General features: G+C 37.2%; 1 protein-coding gene across 1 annotated transcript in view; it reads left to right on the top strand.

Moving 5' to 3' along the window:
- The first annotated feature begins 579 nt into the window (after nucleotides 1–579).
- Nucleotides 580–22,553, top strand: part of RIT2 (Ras-like without CAAX 2) — a 188,152-nt gene continuing 166,178 nt past the window's right edge. Inside the window, exon 1 of the mRNA XM_014949364.1 lies at nucleotides 580–847. Within this exon, the coding sequence (XP_014804850.1) occupies nucleotides 745–847 (103 nt within the window). The 5' untranslated portion in view covers nucleotides 580–744. The remainder of the gene's footprint in view (nucleotides 848–22,553) is intronic.

Below are 22,553 nucleotides of genomic sequence, written 5' to 3'. Positions count from 1 at the left end.
TTTCCCCCTCACTTCAGTCCCAATCTTCTGAAAATGTGGCGAAAAAAAACGCAACAAAACCAAACTTTTTTTCAAGATGTTTATTTCTGTAAATAATTGATACTGAACTGAAAAAGAATTGGTCTGTGGGTAAACCTAACCTTAGAAAACTTCTCTCCTTTGCAGTAAACTTAATGAAGAACAAAGACTCTTAGAAGTTGTTGCTTATTTCATTTCTAAGAGTATTAAATGTAAATCTAGCAGACTTGATGAACACATGATTAATATTTAACTCCAAGGGGCCAAAGAGCTTATATGGTCTGTTTTATTATTGTTTAAGATTCAAGCAAGTGCTACATAGAATAACAAGCATCATAATTAAGAAATGTGATCTATTTTTTTTCCTGGAGGCTCTGCTCAATTTGATTCCAATGACACACCAACACCCAGGGGTACCAGGGCTTTTGAGCCTTACAAAACTGCTTCTGTCCAGGAAGAGAAACACAGAGAATGACACAGAGCTGGGAGGGGGCAGAGAAAGATTTTTATTGGAAGCTGTTAAAGTGGTTGCTATGAGACCTTCTCCTGCTAACAGGCACAGCAGCGAGTGTGAGGCTGATAAATCGTACCTCTTGCATTATACCTTTCCTTTCTGCTTTTTTTTTTTTTTTTTCTAACACAGCTTTTATAGTTGTTTAAGATCAGGGAAAGCACCTGCTAGTTGCTTTTTCTTCCCTTTTGCTCCCTTCTTCTGCTTCGTGCAAGATGGAGCTAGAAAATGAAATGATCAGCACCTCCAGCAATTCTTCAGCAGGCTCCAGAGAGTACAAGGTGGTGATGCTAGGAGCAGGGGGAGTAGGCAAAAGCGGTAAGTTTGAACAACAGTATTTTGGGGGATAAGGGGTGAATGGGGAGTGTGAAGTTTACAGAAAAAGAACGTTTTTTTAATGAAGGTTTTCTTTTTCCTCTTTCTGTTGCACGTGGCTTGGATAAAAGACAATAATTCATAATTGGGGCAATGAGTCAGCTTTATTTGTTACAGACTGAAATATAAGACTTTATAATTGGATATTTTTATAAAACTAACCTTGGCTCTGCTGTATATGAGGAAAGAGTGGTCAGCTTGCTGTTGTGAGTTTAACAGCAAGTGGTCACATCACTCTAACACTTGGTGAGGGGTGATGGTTTGCTGGTTAATGTGGATGTAACTTGTTGGCCTGCTGGTCTTTGCGTCCAGGCAGAAATGAAACTAGCTGCAAAGTCAGCTGTATAGTGGAAAGTGACTTTCTTCCCCACACCTTCTTTAGACTTTTTTGCTGAGTGTCATTATGGCTCAGCTGGTGTTAGTCTCCTCTCTGTCCAGACAGTTAGAGAATGCATGTCTTACTCTCACTCCAGGAGATAAGGTAGATTTGCAGCATATTTTAATATCACTGTTCAGTGCTGGCAAGATATGCTGGTGTCTGACAATGATATCTCTTCAGAGGAGTCATTATTTTCTCCAGACAATGTTTTCTTTTTCCCAGATATTATCACCTTTGATTTATTCTCACTGACACTAGCATTCTCTGTTCTTAAAAAGACTTTGCTGAACGTGCAGTGTTTGTCTCAGAAGCCAGTGTATTGAGCTAGCCACACAACAAGCATCTGATTGCATCTTCTGGAAATTCAAAAGAAACAGAAGAAAAAAAACCCAAACAATATAACATATCCAGGCTAAATTCCAAAGACATTTCAGGATAAATAAGCTGCGACACAAAACTGTAATAAATGTTTAGATCAAACAAGTTTTATTTTCCATTCAAACAACAAGACAAGGTATAGATGCAAAAATCTAAGTATTGGGAGTAGATATAATTTCCTCTCTGTGTCCACAGTCTCTGTTGTTGTGTTATATTTGGCTTCAACTTCACTGGCACATTTTTCAGTGAAACCTATATCCCATCAGTATAGTTTAAGCAAGCAAACAATTTTTGCACAGATGTTATGTTATGATCACTATATAAAAATAGAAAGAAGAAAATATTGGTCAACTCAGAATAACTTTCTGTAATTTCAAATTATCTTTTCCACAGTATAGCAGGTGTCCAGGATGTGTCAGCTGGAACGTGTAGTATAATGTCACTTTTTTTTTCTTCCTTCTTTTTTTTTTCTTTCCTCTGAGTGCATCCAAAAGATGGCAGCAATTTTGCCCAAACATATTATTGTAAGAACAATGTCATTTTGAAGACTCGTTCACCAAAACAAAGATATTACAAACTATAACACATTCATAATAAAATTGAATCTTAAGAGCCAAATTTTATATACACATAGAGGAAATTTTAGAGTTCCCATTAAGAGTTTGAAAGCACAAATGAAGTTCATTTAAATCTCCCTGTTCAGAAAATATTAGCTGTTGATTTAATAAGAATAAAAGCTGTGGATTACATAAAATAATGATACATCTCCAAAGCTAAGGAACCACATAATTATTCAAGAAGAATTGGGTGCCTATGTAGTCTAGAGAAATAATAATAGGATGAAGTGAGTAGGTATGACATTCAATGGGGATTAATGAAAATCTTCTGTTATTTTCACAAAAATGAAACTTTCGGGGGGAATAACAACATGTAAGAATTGCAAGTCTAGAAGAAAGGAGCTGTGTTCTTTGTCGTTTACTGGCTATGAACTTCCAGTGTGGAATCGGCGTGAGATATTTCAATAGAATCCTGAGAACTGATAGAATTCTGATAAAGACAAGGAAAAATTGATGTCATTCCACAAATCATGAATTCTTCTGACTGTTGTATAGGTAGGATTAATTTACTTTGTATTAAATACAGGAAAAGGCCTGGATGTCTACTTTCATTCTCCAAGCTGAGCTCTCCTTTCCCCTAATGTCCTAGATTCAGTCTGTCCAGGAAATCATGAATTTAACCATAAAACAGTGTCAGAGTAGAATAAGGAGGAGAGATTTTAAAAAGTGTAATTTCCAATTTAGAGTTTGACAGATAAGTGATACATGGGATGATGTATTGATAATATCCTGGTTTCTTTCCCCTTCCTTTCCCTCCTCCTTTTCTATGTCATGATAAAAGCAGTAACAACTGGGATTAGGTTGCTGAGTGGCAAACCTCTTTTGGATGAAAGCCTTTCCATTCCTCATTTTGTCCAATATTAAATAATTCAGGTTTGGAATGAGTTTTCCTAAGGAATCAAGCTGCAGAAATGTTAGATTTCTTTTTGCTCTGGACATAGTTCATTTCTAGGGATCGCCTGGGCTTTTTGACCTTGTTTCCCACCCTCTTTTGCTCTCTTACTGTGCCACTTCGTGCTGTGTGTATGAAGGTCTTTGCATTGAAAATTGCATGCTCGTTACAAGGGGCAGCGAGTGGTGACTGCACATGTGGACAGGAAGGAATGAGGAAGAGGACACCAACAGTGAGTGTTGTTTTGATGCCGGTGTTTATAGAATATTTGCTTTGGGTTTTGAGGCTTGTGTCTTTATTTTTGTACTCTAGAGGACAGCCAACTATGGGACAGCCCACAGTTATTTGGACTATTGAGTCTAGAGATTTCACAGCACATCCAAGTCACATCACCTGCCACATTCAGAGTATTGATGTGTAAACTGAAAATGGCTTAAAAACTGTTATATAAGGGTACTCACATTTCAAAATCAGTGCCAGAAAAATAAATAAATAAATACATAAATCTCTGCCACTATCTTATTGGAGCAAAACCCACACCTATTCACAACAAACGGGTAATAGTAGTGATTAATTAAAACATACAAAGCTATATGTAAATTTTACTGGGAACTTCTGCACCATAATTATAGCTTATAGATTCCCTAGAATGAGTTATCCCTTCTAAAGCTTCTGAAAATATAACTATTTTTGTTTTCAGGGCACTATGCTAATTTATTACTTTGTGTAGGTTGTGTCTGACATGAAGAACAGTTACACACTCTGCTGAAAATTAGGCTAGAACCAGGAACTAAACCAAAATGAAATACAACAAAATTAAATTAAATTATCTGCTGACTCTCATTTGATTATAGTTGATACTGACATTACACATTTCTAATGATAGGTAAATTTAAATCTAAAAATAATAATAAAAAAATATTTGGACTTGATCTTCTCTGGTTTGATGACAAACTAAGGTCAGCTCAGTACAGTTCAAACCTACCTCAAGTTGCCTGATGTAAAGTTTAAACCCTAAGAATCTTATTGGTTTTGAAACAGGTTTTGCTTGCAACTACCTTCAGATATCTGCACAGGGACAGTGAACCTGGTGGTCTCATTGTCCCTAGTCTGATGCAGCTCAAAACTCTGGGTTTAGCTTTATTTTTCAGTGTTACAAAAAATACACTCAGAAGAGCCACTACATCCTGAGACCATACATTGTTGTCTTATATTTAGCTAACTAATTACACTAATAACAATAATTAACTGTAGCACATTCCACAAAACATTAACGATAATTAACTGAGGAGCTGAACAATGACTACCAAAAAGAATAAAAAAATTCATGTACCTATGCAACTAAATAAAACAGAAAAATTCTGTGTAATGAAAAATTGTTATTATCTAGGCATTCTTCAAATGCTGATCGGATTGCACGATAACCTAATTTGGCTGAAGGAAAATGTTATTCTATTTTAGTTTCACTTTTTTCCCCCAATGCTAGTTAAAGTTTATTTATTTAAGGGTGAAGACTGACTACTGTTATTCCTGGTAAATGGCAAATTTATCCATAGAATGAGTGTGTCATAGATGCAAAGTGAATTTCATGCTACCTGTCCTGTGGCAGTTGCATTTCAGATGAGGAGAGGAATTCTTTAAAAATTCAAAACCTAAGGAATATTTTTTGTGTGGAAGTTGTTTTTTTACCTTAGACAAAATGTGTATTTCTTTCTCAGACTGATTGCCAGTTTATTTGTTGCCACCCTAAAAAAAATTGGAAGGTTTGTCAAATAATTACCCCAAGATTTTTGTAAAACTAAATATTTTTTGTTTTAATATAAAGGTTTGGAAAACATTTGGCTACATATTTTCAGTCTTAAAAAAAAAATAAATAAAAGAAGGGAAAAGAAGGAAGTAAGAAAAGACTCTCTTAGGGTTGTTAGAGGAAGAGTATGAAGAAATGTATTATTCAGCCCGATCTGGTTAGCAGGATTCATGCTTACCCTATTGCTTTACTTAATTTTTTTATTTTTATTTTTTTTTTTGCCAGTGTGGAACAAATGGTGTATTTCTACAGATACAGGTGACTCATCCAATTAATTTCAGGATCGTGTGTATAAAAAAAGTTCCAAAATGTGTGGAAACAACAATGGTATTTGTGATGTGGGAACTTCTGTAGTAAGAGTTAGATTAAATCCCCGATTTTCTTTTATTTATGTGATCAACTGTCTTTTCTTTTGCCTAGTTTTACTTCTTATTCTGTCTAAAGAAAGAAAGCAAACGGTGCCTATTCATTTCCAGCATGTCCTCAGAACAAGAGTCTCCAGTAAATAGAGACAGCACCATGGAATGTGTACTGGAGAACTGTCTCACTCCAGCTGTTTGTTAATCCTTTGGAGATAAATTAACATATGATGTGGGCTACACTGGAAAAAGATGATGAGCAAAAGTAAAGATTCCACTGATATCAAGAGAGCTGACGTTGAAAATTACCATTTGGGTCTGCTGATGCTGTTCTTACACCACCACAAGACTCAATTTTGTAGAAAACACTTAATAAATTGATGAAACACCTTCTCAGGAGGGTTTTTTTGGTAGGTTTTGGTTTGGTTTTTGGTTTCCCCCAGCATGTTCTTAGGTACATCTATGCTTCCCTAAATGGCTAGCAAATGGATCAAGGGAAAGAACTTAGCTTTCTGTCATGTTCTGAGCCAAACTGTTAGCCTGCATGAAGGTGGAGGATAAAATGTTTCTCAGTATGAGTTAAGGTGAAAAAATTAGCTTTCAGGTATCTGTGCATGCTGTGGACTACAGTTAAATCAAACCAAATTGCTCTTTTGTTTCCCTCAAAAAGTCAAGTATAGTTTCTGGAGTCTAATGTGGTGATCCTTCACTGAACAAATACCCATCTTTTTTTAACTGGAGTGAAAAACAAGATGTCCAATAAATAAAGACACATATCTGCATCCATTTGAAATGAAATGTTTGTTCCCTCATCATCCTCTGTCTGAAAAAAAACCTAATTTGAATTTTTAAGGCCGAATATAAGACACTAGTAACTTCAGGATAATAATTATAATCATTTAAATGAAGAAAAATTATTTAAAAAAATGGGAAGGAAGGAAGGATATCTATTTGTTGACCAGAGAAAAATGTCCTTGCTTGGTAATAGTTTTGAAAGCAAAGGGGTATTGATCACTCAAAATGTAACATATAAATTCCCTTGCTCACTTCATAGTACTGGCTGTAGTCTTTGCTCAGCCGTGACATGCTGTCAAAGTGTCCCTCTAAGACTGGGAAAGGAAGAGAAGACAGCAGAATACTAACAGTGGTACAGACCAAAATACATAGATATACTTCTTGACAATTATTTGTCTATGTATCTATGGAGAAAAAGACCTAATTGAATACTGTAAGCAGCCAGCTAAGTTTGTCATGTCTGAGATGCTGTAAATGGAATTACAGTTGTAGTTTTAATGAAAGATTGCAAATGTTGTATTCAGATTGGTGGTGGTATAAGTTGCATTTTCTACACAAAAAAAAAAAGATTGTAGAGAAAGCCCATCAATGCCAGACAACTACATTCCTGGGTACTGGGAACTTCCCATAAACCAGTTAAAACACTAGAGACTTTACAAATACTTTATTTTGATATATTGTGATTTGTGATCTTTGATAAGAAAACCTGCTCTTGTGTTTCAACTATCTTTACAGATTCGTTATTGAATTTATTTCAAGCTTGATTTTGTGTAATTCCAATTTCTAGCCATTTTATCTTATCAGTTCATTGTTAACAACTTTGAAAAACTCCCTACTCTTTTACTTCCTTATCTGTTGATATCTGTAGACAATGATCAATTCACAGCTTGATCTTCTTACTCGTCAATACATTCAGCATCTGAAACCTTATTTGTAGAACCTTATTTTCCTGCTCAGAGCATTTTGTGTCCTTAATTCCAGTGACCTAGAATTTCCACATCATCTTCTGCATATTAATTCCAAAAACTGACATGTTGTTCTTTTAGTGGTCTTACTAGAAGCAATATTGCTTACTGTTTTTCTCTTGACAGTCCTTTTTTGTTCCTCTGAGAACAATGAATTCTTTTGTTCAGGTATAGTTCACAGAGAACTATCTGCAGCAACCCTTATGTTACTTGTTCTTTCCCCCAGTGTAGTCACCTGTGCTATCACATCTCTAATGATGACCTCAATTCTGCACTTCCATACATGTTATCCTATTTTAGAAGTATTTTGCTTTTTTGTGACCAGCTGATGATTCAAATAATTCTGGAGCTGTTTCCAGTAATCTTCATCTATCATTAGTGTGTTTGTGATCCACTTGAAAGTATTAAACATATTGGTAATTCATGAATTTCCTTAACTATGGGCAGACCTTGTGGCCAAAATTATTTGCCTTGGGGACATGAGTTAAAGATGTTTTCATTATTTTGCCAGTTCACATAATTCAATGGCTGGAGGAGCGGAGGGTTCAAATATGGCTCCTGCATTAAATAGGATGGTTTCTGCATGTGAGATACCAATTGGCTACTGAGAAAGCTGTCTGCGGTTCTGGTTTCTTCAGTACCAGAAGTGATCTGATAAATAGGTGAGAGTTCAGAGAACACCAACAGAGATGATAAAAGAGCTCATGCAATATAATTTATGAAGACAAACTACTATGACTATATTAAAATAGTGTGAAACTTGCATATGTATACAGTAATTTAGTGTAAATGCGTCTGGATGCAACTGTAATGAGAATGGGTTGATCTATCCAGTGTCTCCCATCATAACATCCACATGATGAGTATCCACTTAGATAAGGCTAGCATGAAGGGGACAATGGCCTCAAGTTGCACCAGGGGAGGTTTAGGTTGGATGTTAAGAAACATTTCTTTGCGGAAAGGGTTATCCAGCATTGGAATAGGCTGCCCAGGGAAGTGGTTGAGGCACCATCCCTGGAGGTGTTCAAAAGACAGGTTGACATGGTCCTCAGGAATATGGTTTAGTGATTTTTTTATTGCTTATTTCTTATTTATTTTTTTGTCAGAGTTAGGTTGATGGTTGGACTAGATGATCTTTAAGGTCCCTTCCAACCTAATGATTCTATGATTCTATGAAAGTTGTATTAATCTAATTGTTTTTTGTTAATTTAAGATAGAAGAATACATTATAGAGATTGAATATTAATGAGCAAACACACCTGAATGGAAAAAGCATTTAGAGACTTCAAACTCTTTTATAGAGAAAAAGGAATACTGTCATCCTCAAAGATATGAAAAGTGTTAAAAATTATCCGGACTTGTGGCTAATCTGGCATTACTAATGTGTATAATCAGTGACTTTATGTTCAGACTGCTTAAGAGAGACCCTAAGGCTAGTCTCAAGACTTGACTTCTTTGTTGTGTACCAAAAAAAAGTTATTTATGTTGCCTCACACAGAGACTAAGTGCATCCTTTAAAGTATAAGGGCTCCTGTATAACTGGAAACACACTGAGGTGGCACTCTAACAGTAATGGCCACCTATGTCTATGTAGGGTAGCAGTGAAAATGGAAGGTAAGTAGATCTTTGAGCTCACAACTTGCAAAATACCTGTTCTCTGTTCTGCTGATGGAAATGGGATTTATTAGGGACCTTTATCTAAACCTTTTCCACGTGAACAATGATGTAAAGTGGTTAGAACTCATGGAAGGTTATATTAATGAGTTTGCTTTCCTGTTCTGATTTATTGAAAGAAGGCTTCATTTCCACAGTGAAGATTTCAGTGAGATATATACTGCTCAGCTTTTCCCATTCATACTGCTTGCTATTAAGAAATAGGAAACCTTCTGGGCTATTCCTCAACACCAGGAATTGAACTATCAAGGATCCTCCTGGTTTCAACCACACACAAGTCTGCCATTTGAAATGCCCAGATTGAAGTCTCAAATAAGGGAACAAGCACTGTTTCATGACAATGACTGGGCACTGTCGGTATCTTTGCTGTAAACAATCTGTTGAGGCAGCCACAGGAACTGTTTCTTTTCCAAGCCATCCCTGCTGCTGAGCTGAGCCATCTGCAGCATTTTCAGCACATGCTCTCTGCTAGAATTTGGATGAGATTAAATCCATTAGGGACATTCTTGAAAGCACAATTAGGAAAGATTTTTTTTTTCCGTCTGTTGCTGCTTTCATCTTTTTTCCTTCCACACTCTATTTTATTTCCTTCCATTCCTCTGGTAATCCTTTTCCACTTTTAATTTGTTCATTGACTAATTAGTCTTCCTTTATGCCTGCAAGCCTTTCCAATTTTTTTTTCCTGGAAGCTAGAAGGCTCATCACGCTCACACAGCTCCGCGGACAGGTATTGAATGTTACCAAAGCATTGTGCAGGGTCCCAGTTTCAGAGGTCTTGCTGTCTTGGAAAGACACTTTGCTGCAAGCTATAGTGATTTGCTAATGCATTACCCACCCACTAAACAGATCCCGGTGGACACTCTGGCTAAAACCACTTTGTTTCAAGAAGAGTGTGTGTGTGTGAACGTAAAAGACTATCTCAGGAGTTGCCAGGTTAAGGCCATTGTGATTCTGGTCTCCAAAAGAGGCAAGTTTTCAACTCAGTTACCTGTTGTAAAGCAGTTGTTTTATCTTTTCATTCAGATAAAACCCAAGAACTAAACAGGTTGTTTCAAGGCACCCAAATGATTATAAATGTTAAAAATTAATTTCATAAGCTTTTACAAAGTAAAAGCTTCAATTGGCTGAGAGACTGATGCATGTAGTAGTTCTTTAGCTTATACTGACTATAGTTACAAGAAGAGCCATTATTTAACTTCTTTCCTTGTAATCTCATTGAAGTGCTATGCAGTTTTGTAATTCTGTAATTCTTGTTCATTTTCACATGCACAAAATACAGGAACCCTAGCTGATTTTCATATTCTCTGTCAGAATCTGTGATTCCTTTAGTAACTTCACGAGCCTACTACCTACACAACAGTTGTGTTATACTGAACTATTGCCTGCTGAACAGGATCTGCAGTGTCTTTACAGAAATGTCTCTTAAGCAGCTTGCAAAAAATGTACCGTTGTTTCAGATTTTCATAAATGTTCAAAACCAAACCCAAATATTGTTAAATTCTTCATTGTTTCCAATAAGTAGAACTCTAACTTCTTAAATCGTGCAGAATACCAGGCAAACTATAAAGTCTCCCTTTCTCTTAAATATGGCTGGAACTTTAATAAATAGATATTATGATCCTTTCTCAATTTGAATAAAAAGTAATTGTTAGACATTTTCTATAAAATAATAAGTGAATAATCTTTCTTGGGTTGCCTGGGGACAGCGTCATCTGTTCACTCATCACAAACAGTATACCACAGGTCTGTCACCTATAGTATCTGCTACTGCATACAGCCAAAGAATGTATTCTTGGCCCTTGTGAGGTCTCCTTATGTTTGTAGATATACTCTAGAGACACTTTATTTCTCTGCTGGGAATAGAGGAGAAGCAAGAAAAATCTATCTCAGTATTCAAGTACTCTCCCCATAAGCTCCAGAAACCTGGTTTCCTATGGCTTTCTTTCACTGACAGTGGTTTCAGTGGATTTTCCAGTGTCTAGTAATAGCTGTGAATTGGCAATGTAGTCTCTCTCTCAGTGGATACACTGTTTACTGATTCATTTTTAGAAAAGTGGAAGTAATCAAAAAATCCATTTTGAAAATCTTTCCTCCATCAAAATTAGCCAAAATACATAAAAATTATTTTATATCTGGCATAACGAGATATAGTAAATCATATAAGCTTTTTTTTTTTTTTTTTTTCAGACAACACGCTCAAAAAGAAAATTGGCTGTGATATTTGAGGGTGGAGAAGTGATTAGGAAAAAGTACATTAGAAGATATAAAAGAAACAAACTCGGCAGTGAAAGGGGAGAATGTAAAAGAGGTGAACAATTTAGAATACAGAACAAGAAATTAGAAGAAACAAAGGTATAGACAAAAGATTGAGAAAACAGAAAACTAGACAAACATGAGTAAAAGCAATGATAAGGGAGTAAATGGATAGAAGGAAAGGAAAGTAGTTCATCCTTCAAAGAGCATTATTTTCAGAAGCTGTCTTTTCATTGTACTTATCTTAGTAGGCGCTACAGGGCCATGTTATACCTTCATGTCTTCTGCAGGTATAGGTGGCCAAAGAGTATACAGAGGTAATGTTACTGCATCTTTCTCCTGCCTTTGTGACTTCTCACCCCATGTTTCTCAACAACTGGCTTCCTAGAATACGAAGCTGGAGAGGCAGAAACACAAATCTTGGCACAGCCTTTTTTTTCCCCAATTTTTCAGGTGCTGTAGGAGCTCACCTCAGTGGGAGGCCCAGAATTTGTTAGACTCTTCTCTGTTCTTTGAAGAATTAGTCCCTATCCATAACCCAAAATCTCAAATGAAATAATGAATCACAGTGGTACCAGAGACACATTTCACTCAGTAGCAGGAAATAAAATTCTGTCTTTCCCCAATCTGGGAAAAATGTCAAGATGCAAAGCAAAAAGATATGTATTTCTATATGTTTTCTCTTATTCTTTGTGACCCATCTGTTACCTTTGCTCTCATTCCCTAGCTTTTACTACTCATCAACTTGCCTATAAACAAACAGCTACCTCCTTATAATCAAATGTGGACAAATGGTGGTAGGAGGAAAAATCAAAACAAAATTCCAGTGACTATAAACACATCACTGAAACATGCTCATGTAAGATTTATTGAAGTGTAAAGCAACACACATTTTCACTCCTTAAGGAAAACAGTTGTTAGTGCCAATGTGTTATTCAAAGAATTATAGAAAACTCTGCATAACCCAGTGAGATAACGACTTCTGCTGACTGACAGTAACAGAATATTTAAAGAATAGAATTATTTGGTGATTGAAAGCCTTTATTCCTCAATGTCATTTATGCAAAAAGAACTATGGGTCAAACTAGTTTGCAAAGCTGCTTCATATGTTTCTAAAGCATCACTGTATCTTCTGGATCAATATTAGTATACTAAGTTTTAAGTATTAGTTAAACCAGTTTTGTACATTGGGATACTTTAGGGTGGTGTGTAATTCAAAAGCATTAATAAGCGTGTGAATAAAATGTATTTCTCCTTGTTTGTAAGCAGGAAAAGTGTAGAAGTTAAAATTTTTTGTTCCAAGAAATTTTAAACTGTTCCCTTCCTGACTCTGAGTATCTCAAATGAAGTTGATAAAATTTGTAGTCAGTGAATATTTCACAGCATTGGATCTCATGGGAATAACTTTGTCACCACTGATGTTAACTTGGTCACAACAAAAGCAGGATGAGGATTGGGAACAGATTGGATAGGCTGTAGTAGACATGACTACTCAGGAAATGACCTAGGTGGACAGAATATCACCTTTTACTGTGATGAAAGCTCTTGAGGAAATCAAAGGTTTCCCTGGCTCACAGTTCAATACGATAGACAAATGCCATGAATAATTCTTTTCAGGTTTAGTGCATAATAGGTTGGTAAAAAATCACTAAGAGGTTGATGATAGAATTACTTGTTTCTGAGTTCTATTTCTTTCTTCTCACTTTTCTTTTGCAGGCTTTCCCTTCAAGCATATGGTAGAATTATGGGATGTGGGAAATGTTAACACCTGTTTATGTTAGTCCAGGTAGTTATGTTAGTACCTGTTATCTTTAAAAAGTCTTTTAATCTTTCTCATAAACTTACTTTAAATCTTCTTCCTGTGAATAAAATATTTTACAGGCTAAATTAGAAAATTATTTATAATTTTACATATATTATATAATATACATCTATTCTATGCTATAGAATCATAAATTATGTATCAATATATAAATTATTTTATATAAGTTATATGTATATATTTATATATAATTTATAATTATAAAATTATTTACCACCAGCATTGAAGGGCTTAGATTAACAATCAATTGTGAAATAGTTGTTCTTTTCCCATTTTTAATTTTTTATATTTCTAATTTATTGCTATATTTATATTAATCATTGAGCCATAGAATTATCTAGGTTGGAAGGGACCCATCTAGTCCAACCATCAACCTAACTCTGACTAAAAAAAAAATTTAAAAAAATTCAGGATGTTTAACATATGATGAGTTTCCCACAATGACACAATGTTAAAAACTTAATTCCTTCAGAAGCATCTCTAGCTAAACTGATAACCAAATATATTTTTGTTTATTTTAACACTGGAAATCCAAGATATGATGGGGCTTATTTGTTCCATCAGTGTCTTCTGTGTCATATCTGTTCAGCTCAGTGATTACTGTCAGTATTGTGGCGTTTAATAGAAGAGCTGAAGAGAGAGTGGAAATGCAATTTGTGTTCAGTGCTGCCTCACGTATCACGAAGAAAACTGGCAGCTTAACACAGACTCTTTGCTTGACCTTAGCAGTAGAGCAGAAAGAATACAGCTCTTTTTTCGTATACTGAGAGTGCCATCCAAATGCATGCATCTAAATGGGGAAGTCACTCACACCAGAGTAGGTGACGAGGGGAGGGAAACGGGGAAAAAATATGCAGTTGAAGAAAGAAATCTGCCTTTGTTCCTGACTGACTTACCATAAAATGCCTTGACTCCTGTGTTCTGTGCTACACACTGAAAAATCTGTATTAAAATGGTTAAAACAAGGCATGGTTAAATGGGATGGAACAGAGAGAGGGGAAGATGTAGGAATTACTCCAGTGCTTTCTGTGGGTTGTGCCCAGAAAATATTATAATAGAATTTATAGCAGAATATGTAGGAAAAAGAACCTACAGTGTGTTTTGAGTTTATTATATTAAGGAAGAGAGTAGATAACAGGATGTATGTTCCTGGGTTACAAAAAAGTTTCTGAAGTTTAATATGTAAGCAATTTGGTAAGCAATTACAGTGGATTGACCCCAGCCAACTGCCACCCACCCAGCCACTTGTTCACTGCCCTGTCCTACAGAAAAGAGAGAAAGGGGGAGGCAGGAAGACTTGCAGCTCGAGGTAGCAGTTTAATAGCTGAAGTAAAAGCCGCAGGCACCGGCAAGGAAAATACAGACTTTATTTCCTACTTCCTTTTGGTAGGCAGATTTTTAGACATTTCCTGGAAAACAGGGCTTCAGGTTGTGTAACGGTTACTTGGGTATAAAAGTGTCATAACCATGAAAGTCTCTGCTTCCTCCTGCTTTCCTTGAGCTTTCGTTTCTGAGCATGATGTCATAAGATATGGAATAGCTCTTTGGTCAGTTTGGATCAACTCTTTCAGCCATGTCTTCTCCCAATTTCTTGTCTAACTCTAGCCTACTTACTGGGGGCAGAGTGGGAAAAAGTGAAAGCCTTGGTGCTGTTCAAGCATTGTTCAGCAAACATTGGGGTATTATCAACACTGGTTTAGTCACAGATCCAAAACACAGACCCATACAGGCTGCCATGAAGAAAATTAACTCTATCCCAGCCAGACCCAGTACAGCAATTTATAGTCTGAAAAGGAGTAAAGGAGGTTCAATTTTACTTTGTAGTTTGTGTCTGTGACTTCATGTTTATATCATATTAATCGTATGCTGGTACTGTCGTGTTCTTGTTTTTGTTGAGTTGCTGTTGGAGGCCACAAAGCCAGTGGGAGCCATCATTATTTTCCTTCTCTTTTTCCTTGTTTATAATTTTGCTGTTGCAAAACTATCTGTTGTTTATTTGTTTCCTCACTTTTCTTAGAAACATCTTAGTTGGCATCTAACTACAGATGGGCATCTCACTGGCATGGAGGCATTTCTGCTGTACACCTTGCACATGTATGGCTACATTTTAGGCCATCTCTGCAGTAGTCATGGTGGTTCAGAAAAATTTGTAGTCCAGCTGCAGCCCAGTCACATGTTTCTGGGGAACATGAGCCCTGAATCCAGCTGAGTCTTACAGTCAGGTGCCAAGGTACTTACAGAGTTCTTGTAGCTTTTTCACACAAGAGGGAGTTTATGCCATGCTATTTTTTTCTTTTTTTTTTTTTTTTTTTTTTTTTTTTTTAGTTGAAATGAGGAATGCCATATATACACCATCACCATCATTGGTATCATCACTGGTAAAAGGTGGGTCAGCATCCCTAACATTTGGTACCACTGCTAAAGTACCTATAGTTCCAAGGAGACTTAAATCACTTTGTGTTGTCTTTCCTGGAAAGAATCTGTTGAACCCCTTAATATGGGTCAGCGCCGGCCAGTGTTGTAGCGATCTTCCACACCAGGTTTTCAATTCTCAGTCTCAGGATTTTCCATGCTACACGGGGTTTGGAAGTCAGTCTGGGAAGTCAAACCACTTTTGAAGTCTAGGACTATTCAGTTTAGCTGTTCTATTACAGCTCGGTAACTCTGATCCAGTATCAACCACATGGAGAAATCAGACACAGTGCATCACGGCAGAGAAAGTGGAGTGGATCAGCAGCAGTCTCCAAGGCAATTTTGGTGCCACATGAGATAAACACTAGGGCAGGACAGCAGTGCTGCCTTCGAACTGAAGCTGTCCTTGACTCTGTGATAATGGCTGCGCTCTTTAATGCCCAGGTGGTATTTTTCAAAACATGGTAGTTTCTTGGCCTTGTCAAGCTTCTTGGTGAATCTTTATACCTGTGTATATCTCTGTGGCAGGGAATGGCCAGTTCTGAATGGTGATTCCAAAAGATCATTAGCATGTACTTAACGATCCCAGTAGTCAGTATCAAAGTATTGAAGGCAGATCAGGTTTTGTCCCTTTTTCTTTCAGCTAAGTTAATTTGATAGACATAAATGCAATCAAAAATAAAATTATTTTCTTCACTATGTCATCTTATCTAATGTAGTGCTTATGACTGTAGCTTGAGGCTGTGTATTTCTGTCCCCCTTGTCACCATCTTGGCTCATACATATTTTTAAAAACTGCCTATCTATTTGTTAGTTTGGGGGCATTGAAAGACACAAAATGTTTGAGTGAACTAGTAGTCCCCAGACAGCCATAAATCTGCAACTGGATTTTAATTTTCAGTTTTTAAACACATAAATCCATATGATTAATGATCTCAGCTTTTACTTATAAATAAAAAGAAATTTAAGCTGCATGATGTGTAGCAATCACATCACTGGTATTGTTATTTTGGCAGTTGATGCATATGCTGGTGGAAGTCAGAAAGATATTGCAAGCATAATACATGAGTAAATGTAAATAGCTGTAAAGACCTTTCTCTTCTAAGCCTCTTAATGTTCTGACACTGGAACATGGGGCCCCATTGCTACTGATTAATGGAAAAAAACTTACACTGGAACACAGGAAGTTAGGCTTTTGTCTGATTTCCACATTTTATACTGTGTTTTATGATTTAGTGTAGACTCCATTTCTCTGCTTCTGTTTCCCATCTGTAAAATGAGACTAAAGATATTTGCCTTCCTTTGTAGGTAGTAAGCTTTTTGAACTTCAAATGCAAAATACTTTTTAAAAACTATTAAATGATACATCTTAGTAGGTTCTTAAGCCACAAGGGGTCATTATGTGCAGCATAGGTCTGTGATTGGTGCCGGGTGACAAGTTCTTTGAAATATATCCAGCAATTTCTTTAGAGTCTATGTCATCTCAATAAGCAAATTAAGATAAATGTGAAAAACACTAAGATAAATTCTTAAAGATGTTACAACTAGACATAATGATTCAAGGAAACAGAGTCTATAACACATTTTAATAAACTAAACAATCAGCAAAATTAGTGTATAGCTCCTCAAACAGAAAAGGAACTGTGAAGACCTGCTTGCTGCAACTACTGAATTATTGACCAGAAGTAGAGGCACAGCCAGCTTCTTCTTGTCGATGTTTTGGGCAGGGTCCAATATTGTTCCTCCTCTCTGAAGAGGAAAAGTTATTCCAAATTGAAACATAATAGTTTATTTTAAACCTTGATAGACCTAAATATGAAAGACCTAATTAGGTGTTCAAGATTCAGGTAGCTCTGGGATTTCCCAGGAAGAAACATGCAGAAAACTCTGTGGGGAGAAAATTAGGTTACAGAGCTTCTGGAAATGTTATCCAAATTTAGTTATGTAGGGCCTCTCTATGGTTGATGGAGGGAGGTGCTCAGTCTTAGAGATATTTAATGCCTTCTATTGTTTGAAAGAAGCCTATATGACTAGGCAACTCGGATGACTAGCTGCCAAAGGATAAGTTGGAACAGCTGGAATTGAAATGTTGGTAGGGTAATAGATGTGAAGAGTTCTTGCACATAACAAATTGTTGTCTTCAGTACCAGTTCTTATTATTGTAAAACCGGAACTTTTAAATATACTATATGTATATATGATGACTTCGCTTAAATTTATTTTGAAATTATTTTTCCTCTGTAAAAACTATCTACAATTTCAGTGACAATAATACTCCCCTTTAAATTGAAAATATATGGTCTGGTAGTCAGTGTTGTGTGTGTCTTCCTCGGACCTTAATCCACCAGGTATGTGAGACCTTTTCAGTCCGCAATCTAGAAACCTTGTTTCTTTTAACTCCCTGTTCTATTACCAGTGCTTGCCAATAGAGTAGCCTTCAACATGCCCAGAGGTGAAGCTTCTGATTATGAAATTAATTTTATAAAAGCAAGCTAGATTTATGACTGTTCTTCTTTTCAGTGAGGTAAAAAATAGGCTATTGCTGTCCTCCTGCAATCTTCTCCCCATCTGAAACAATTTGGCTTCTACACACAACAAAACTGGGGATCGGTTATTATTTAGGGAGTGTTAATTTTGTCTGCAGTAGGTACCTTAGAGTTTTGTAGAACACTACAAAATGTATCTTACTGCAAATACATTTAAGGATCTCATAAGGAAGAACTACACAGACTATATCTCTGTAAGAAATATTTTTAATCAGACTAAGTAAGTTTTCCAGAGATATAGCATTGAAGGTAGCTGGCATGATGCAAGGCTTTGCTTGCATTTAGGCAGAGAAGTCTTACCAGATAGGTACTTGATATTCATAGTTTCTCTGAAGTAAGTTAAGTCAACAGTTTCAAAATGGCATCACCATATTTAGAGAGTTTGGTGAAAGGTGAGTCAGTGCTTCATGCAGCAGACATATCTTCTGACATCAACCTCACTTCATCTGCTGTGCTGCTCACTTATGCTGGTACTTGTTCTTGATTGATCTCTTGTTCTGTGCCTCTTGATTCATCATGGTCAGTGAACCAAGGACATGAAAAATTCATCCCCAGACAACAAATACTTTGTAGTTTATGATATTTCTTTCCCTTTGGATTCAAGCCAATTAATTCCTCCAGAGAGTAGAAAACTTATGGAGTATAACAATTCTGGCATTTCTGTGGAGAGAGCAAGTACAATTGTGTTTCAATTCTCTCATGCAAGAATAAAGATAATGTGTTACAAACTTGAATTATCTAAATAATGACAAAAAATAATTCGTTTAAGGGAGTGAGTTGTGCAAAGAAATTTATTTCTGCCCTGACAGTAAATAGCACTTAATACTATGTACTAAATTTCCAGAAAGATGTATACAGACCTATATCAACAACAATTTTCTTTTTAAGGAAAATTCCAATTTTAAACTAATCTTACTAAGATAAATAAATTTTAGCCCATCTTGGTGCCACTGTACCTTTATTTATTATGATACCTACTCATTTACATGAAAATTTGATCTTCCACAAGCAGAAGGGCTCTGTAATATGTACTCCTCTCTAAACTTACAGCTGAGATTCAGGCTTTTTCACCAGGGTTTTCAACTAAAAGAACTGGAGTAGTATTATGACTAGATACTTTGGAGAATCAGAAATGAAAACTGTATAATCAGTCATTATTGGGTCCAGAAAATTAATATAGAGCTCCCAAGTTACAGGACAGAGTCTTATCCCCAAGATTAGCTTTCCTCTCTCAGAAAGGGAGTCTGATTTGCACATCATCAGTCCTAGAAATCATGATAAACACTGTCTGATGCCTTTTATGTTATCTCCTGTAAGACAAAGTGGCATCTGAAACAATCAGAGAGACAAATGAAGTGATAACTTTACATAAGAGACAGATGATATGTAATTTAAACTATCTAGTGGCTGACTACAGTAATTGAGTTGAACAAATTCCTTTCCCAAAAACAAGTGGTGTAGTCATCTGGCACAATATGAGTAAACAGCTAGTACACGTGTCAGAGCAGAACATGTAGTGCATAACTCAGGTAAGGGAGCCCAAATTATGTACCTGCTTGTTCCTAGACTTTCATTCCTTCACCTCTTTGTCCAGGCTCCTTTCTGTCTCAATATATTCAGGTTAAACAGATAAATCTTGTTAGATTTTTTCTATCGTGCCAAGAAAAGGCATTTTCTCTTTACATTTCAAAAGCTATGTCATATTACGATGCTTGTGTCACTGCAACATGGGACAGCTCTTGTCATGTTCTTTTGGCTCATACTTTTTGCCTCATTCTACATCTCTAATATTTTCTAAGAAAGTATTTCTTATTTTGCTTCTTTCCTTCATGTATATGGTTGTGCAGAGTTGGTCATTGTTTATATTTACAAACACCAAATTTTCTCTAAGTCTTATGAGACTAATTTATTGGAGAATAATGATCTTTATATGCACCTTATATGTGTTTTGTATGTGTTTTGGGAGGAAGAAATAATGTTCTTAACGTGGCAGCTCTGGAGGCAGCATGAATTTATGGAGCTCCATTAGTGACACTACTTATCAATTCCAGTCACAGCTGGCCAATGCTGTGATTACCATGAGCAGTATCCTGCTAAAATTTCACAGACTTTGACAAGCTTGTGCAGAAATTTATATTTAGTCAGATGTAACTGAATATTTCACCAGGTGGCTAGGTTTTCAAAAGCAGAATGATATGATGTCATTCCCTTCACTCTCTTACACATTATAGCCTCTAAAAAGAAATATCCTTAGCTATACCAGTAAATTATGTCATGAAGGTTCAGTTTTCTACATGATGGCCTTTATTTGAAGGAGCTGCCTGTGTCTGAAGACACATTTGCTGTGTTTGAATTCTCAAAAACAAAACAATATTGTCAATGAATTTCCTTACTCTGTTTAATGGGCCCCAGTTTTTTGTGGTTTGCCCTCTTGGCTGCCAGGGCACACTGCTGGCTCATATTGAGCCTATGATCAATCAGCATTTTCAGATCCCTTTCTGCAGGGCTGCTTTCCAGCCACCCCTCTCCCAATTTACATGCTTGTGTCCAGTGTTACTCTGTCCCAGGTGCAGAATCTGGTATTTGCTCCAGTTAAATTCCATGCTATTGATGATTGCTCAATGCTCCAGTCTGTCTAGATCTCTCTTCAAGGCCTCTCACCCCTCAAGAGAGTCAACCAAGAGAATGTTATAGCATCAACAATTCAGTCTCTAGTCATCCGCTAGGCCCCATCTTAAAAATAAATAATAAAATTTAAATGGATTTAAGTAGAAATTTGCTGAATATCTGGCTCTACATTAGCAATTGGACCAATTCTAGGGATTTCCCTGTCTTATTTTCTTTATCTGTTCCTAGCCAACCATATCAGATCTTGACTTTCAGTGCATCGCCAGAGCTCAGGAAGAAATATGAATCATGGAAACATAGAATAGTTTGGATTGGAAGAGGCCTTAAAGATTACCTAGTTCCAACACCCTTGCCATGGGCAGAGACACCTCCCACTAGACCAGGTTGCTCAAAGCTCCATCCAGCTTCGCCTTGAACACACAGGAATGGGCCATCCATAGCTTCTCTGGAGAACCTTTTCCAGTGTCTCACCACCCTCACAGTAAAGAATTTCTTCCTAAGATTCAATCTAGATCTACCATCTTCCAGTTTAAAACTCAGCCTTCATTCTATCACTCCATTCCTTCATAAAGAGTGCCTCCCTATCTCTCCTGTAGGCCCCCTTTAGGTACTGGAAAAAGCTGAGGCCTTCTAAAGTAGGAGTAAAATTTTGAAAGGTGTCAGCATTTCTTTTTGACCCTTTTTACCAGATAAAGCAACTTCGCAAAAAGATAGCCAGAATGAGATCAGGTCTGTGTGATGTTAAACAGAGTTAATACATAGGCTTACAGAAGGCTCTAAAGAAGAGAAATGAAAAACCACCAAGCCTTTGGAAGCCTCCAGACTCAAAGCAGATGAAGCCTGCTCCAAATCCCTTTCAATAGCACATTGATACAGCTAAAAAACATATGATGAATATTAGGGTCAAGAAAGTTACTCTATGAGATAGAGATTACTACTGTCAAGTCTCTTTCAGGAGCATGGTTGAGGCTGTCCCTTGGGAGACAGTCCTTAAGGGCAAGGATGCCCAGGAAGGCTGGTCGTACTTCAAGGAGGTACTCTTAAAGGTGCAGGATAAAGCCATACTCAAGTCCCAAAAATCAAGCAGGAAGGGAAGAAGAACAGCCTGGCTAAATAGAGAGCTTCGGCTGGAACTCAGGAACAAAAAGAAGGTTTCTAATCTTTGGAAAAGGGGCCTGGCAGGCAAGGAGAAGTACCAGGAAGCGGTGAGGAGACGCAGGGGGGAAATTAGAAGGGCCAAGGCTCAAGCTGAGCTCATCTTGGCCACTAAAGTTAACAATAACCAAAAGGGGTTTTTCAGTATGTAAACAGTAAGAGAAAGATTAGGGATAATGTGGGCCCCCTGATGGATGAGGTGGGCACCCTAGTAGTGGAAGACATGGAGAAAGCAGAGTTGCTGAATGCCTTCTTTTTTTCAGTGTTCACTGTTAGGACTGCCCCTCATGAATCTGTGGCCTTGGAGGCAAGGGGGACAGTATGGAGAGAGGAAATTTTTCCTCTAGTAGAGGAGGACCAGGTTCGGGACCACTTGGCCAAACTGGACATTCATAACTCCATGGGCCCTGATGGGATGCACCCGCGAGTGCTGAGAGAGCTGGCAGATGTTACCGCTGGGCCACTCTCTATCAACTTTGAAAAGTCATGGGGAACAGGAGAGGTGCCTGAGGACTGGAGGAAGGCCAACATCACTCCAGTCTTCAAAAAGGGCAAGAAGGAGGATCCTGGGAACTACAGAGCAGTTAGTCTCACTTCTGTCCCTGGGAATTTGAGATGTCATCTCCAAACCAGTTGAAGAGCAGGGGGTTATTGGAAGTGGGCAACATGGGTTTACCAAGGGTAAATCATGTTTGACGAACCTGATAGCCTTCTATGACGCTATACCTGGTTGGTTGGATGAGGGGAGGGCAGCAGACTTCATCAAGGCTTTTGACACTGTCTCCCATAACATCCTCATTGGGAAACTAAGGCAGTATGGGCTGGATGAGGGGACAGGGAGGTGGATTGAGAACTGGCTGTGTGACAGGACTCAAAGGGTAATGATTAATGGACCAGGTTCAAGTTGGAAGCCTGTAACCAGTGGTTTCCCCCAGGGGTCAATACTTGGACCCGTGCTGTTTAATAT

The sequence above is a fragment of the Calidris pugnax genome, unplaced genomic scaffold (assembly GCF_001431845.1).
Source record: "Calidris pugnax isolate Ruff unplaced genomic scaffold, ASM143184v1 scaffold144, whole genome shotgun sequence".
Lineage (NCBI taxonomy): Eukaryota > Metazoa > Chordata > Aves > Charadriiformes > Scolopacidae > Calidris > Calidris pugnax.
The sequence above is the reverse complement of the archived record's forward strand: the minus strand, read 5'-3'. Positions and strand labels throughout refer to the sequence as shown.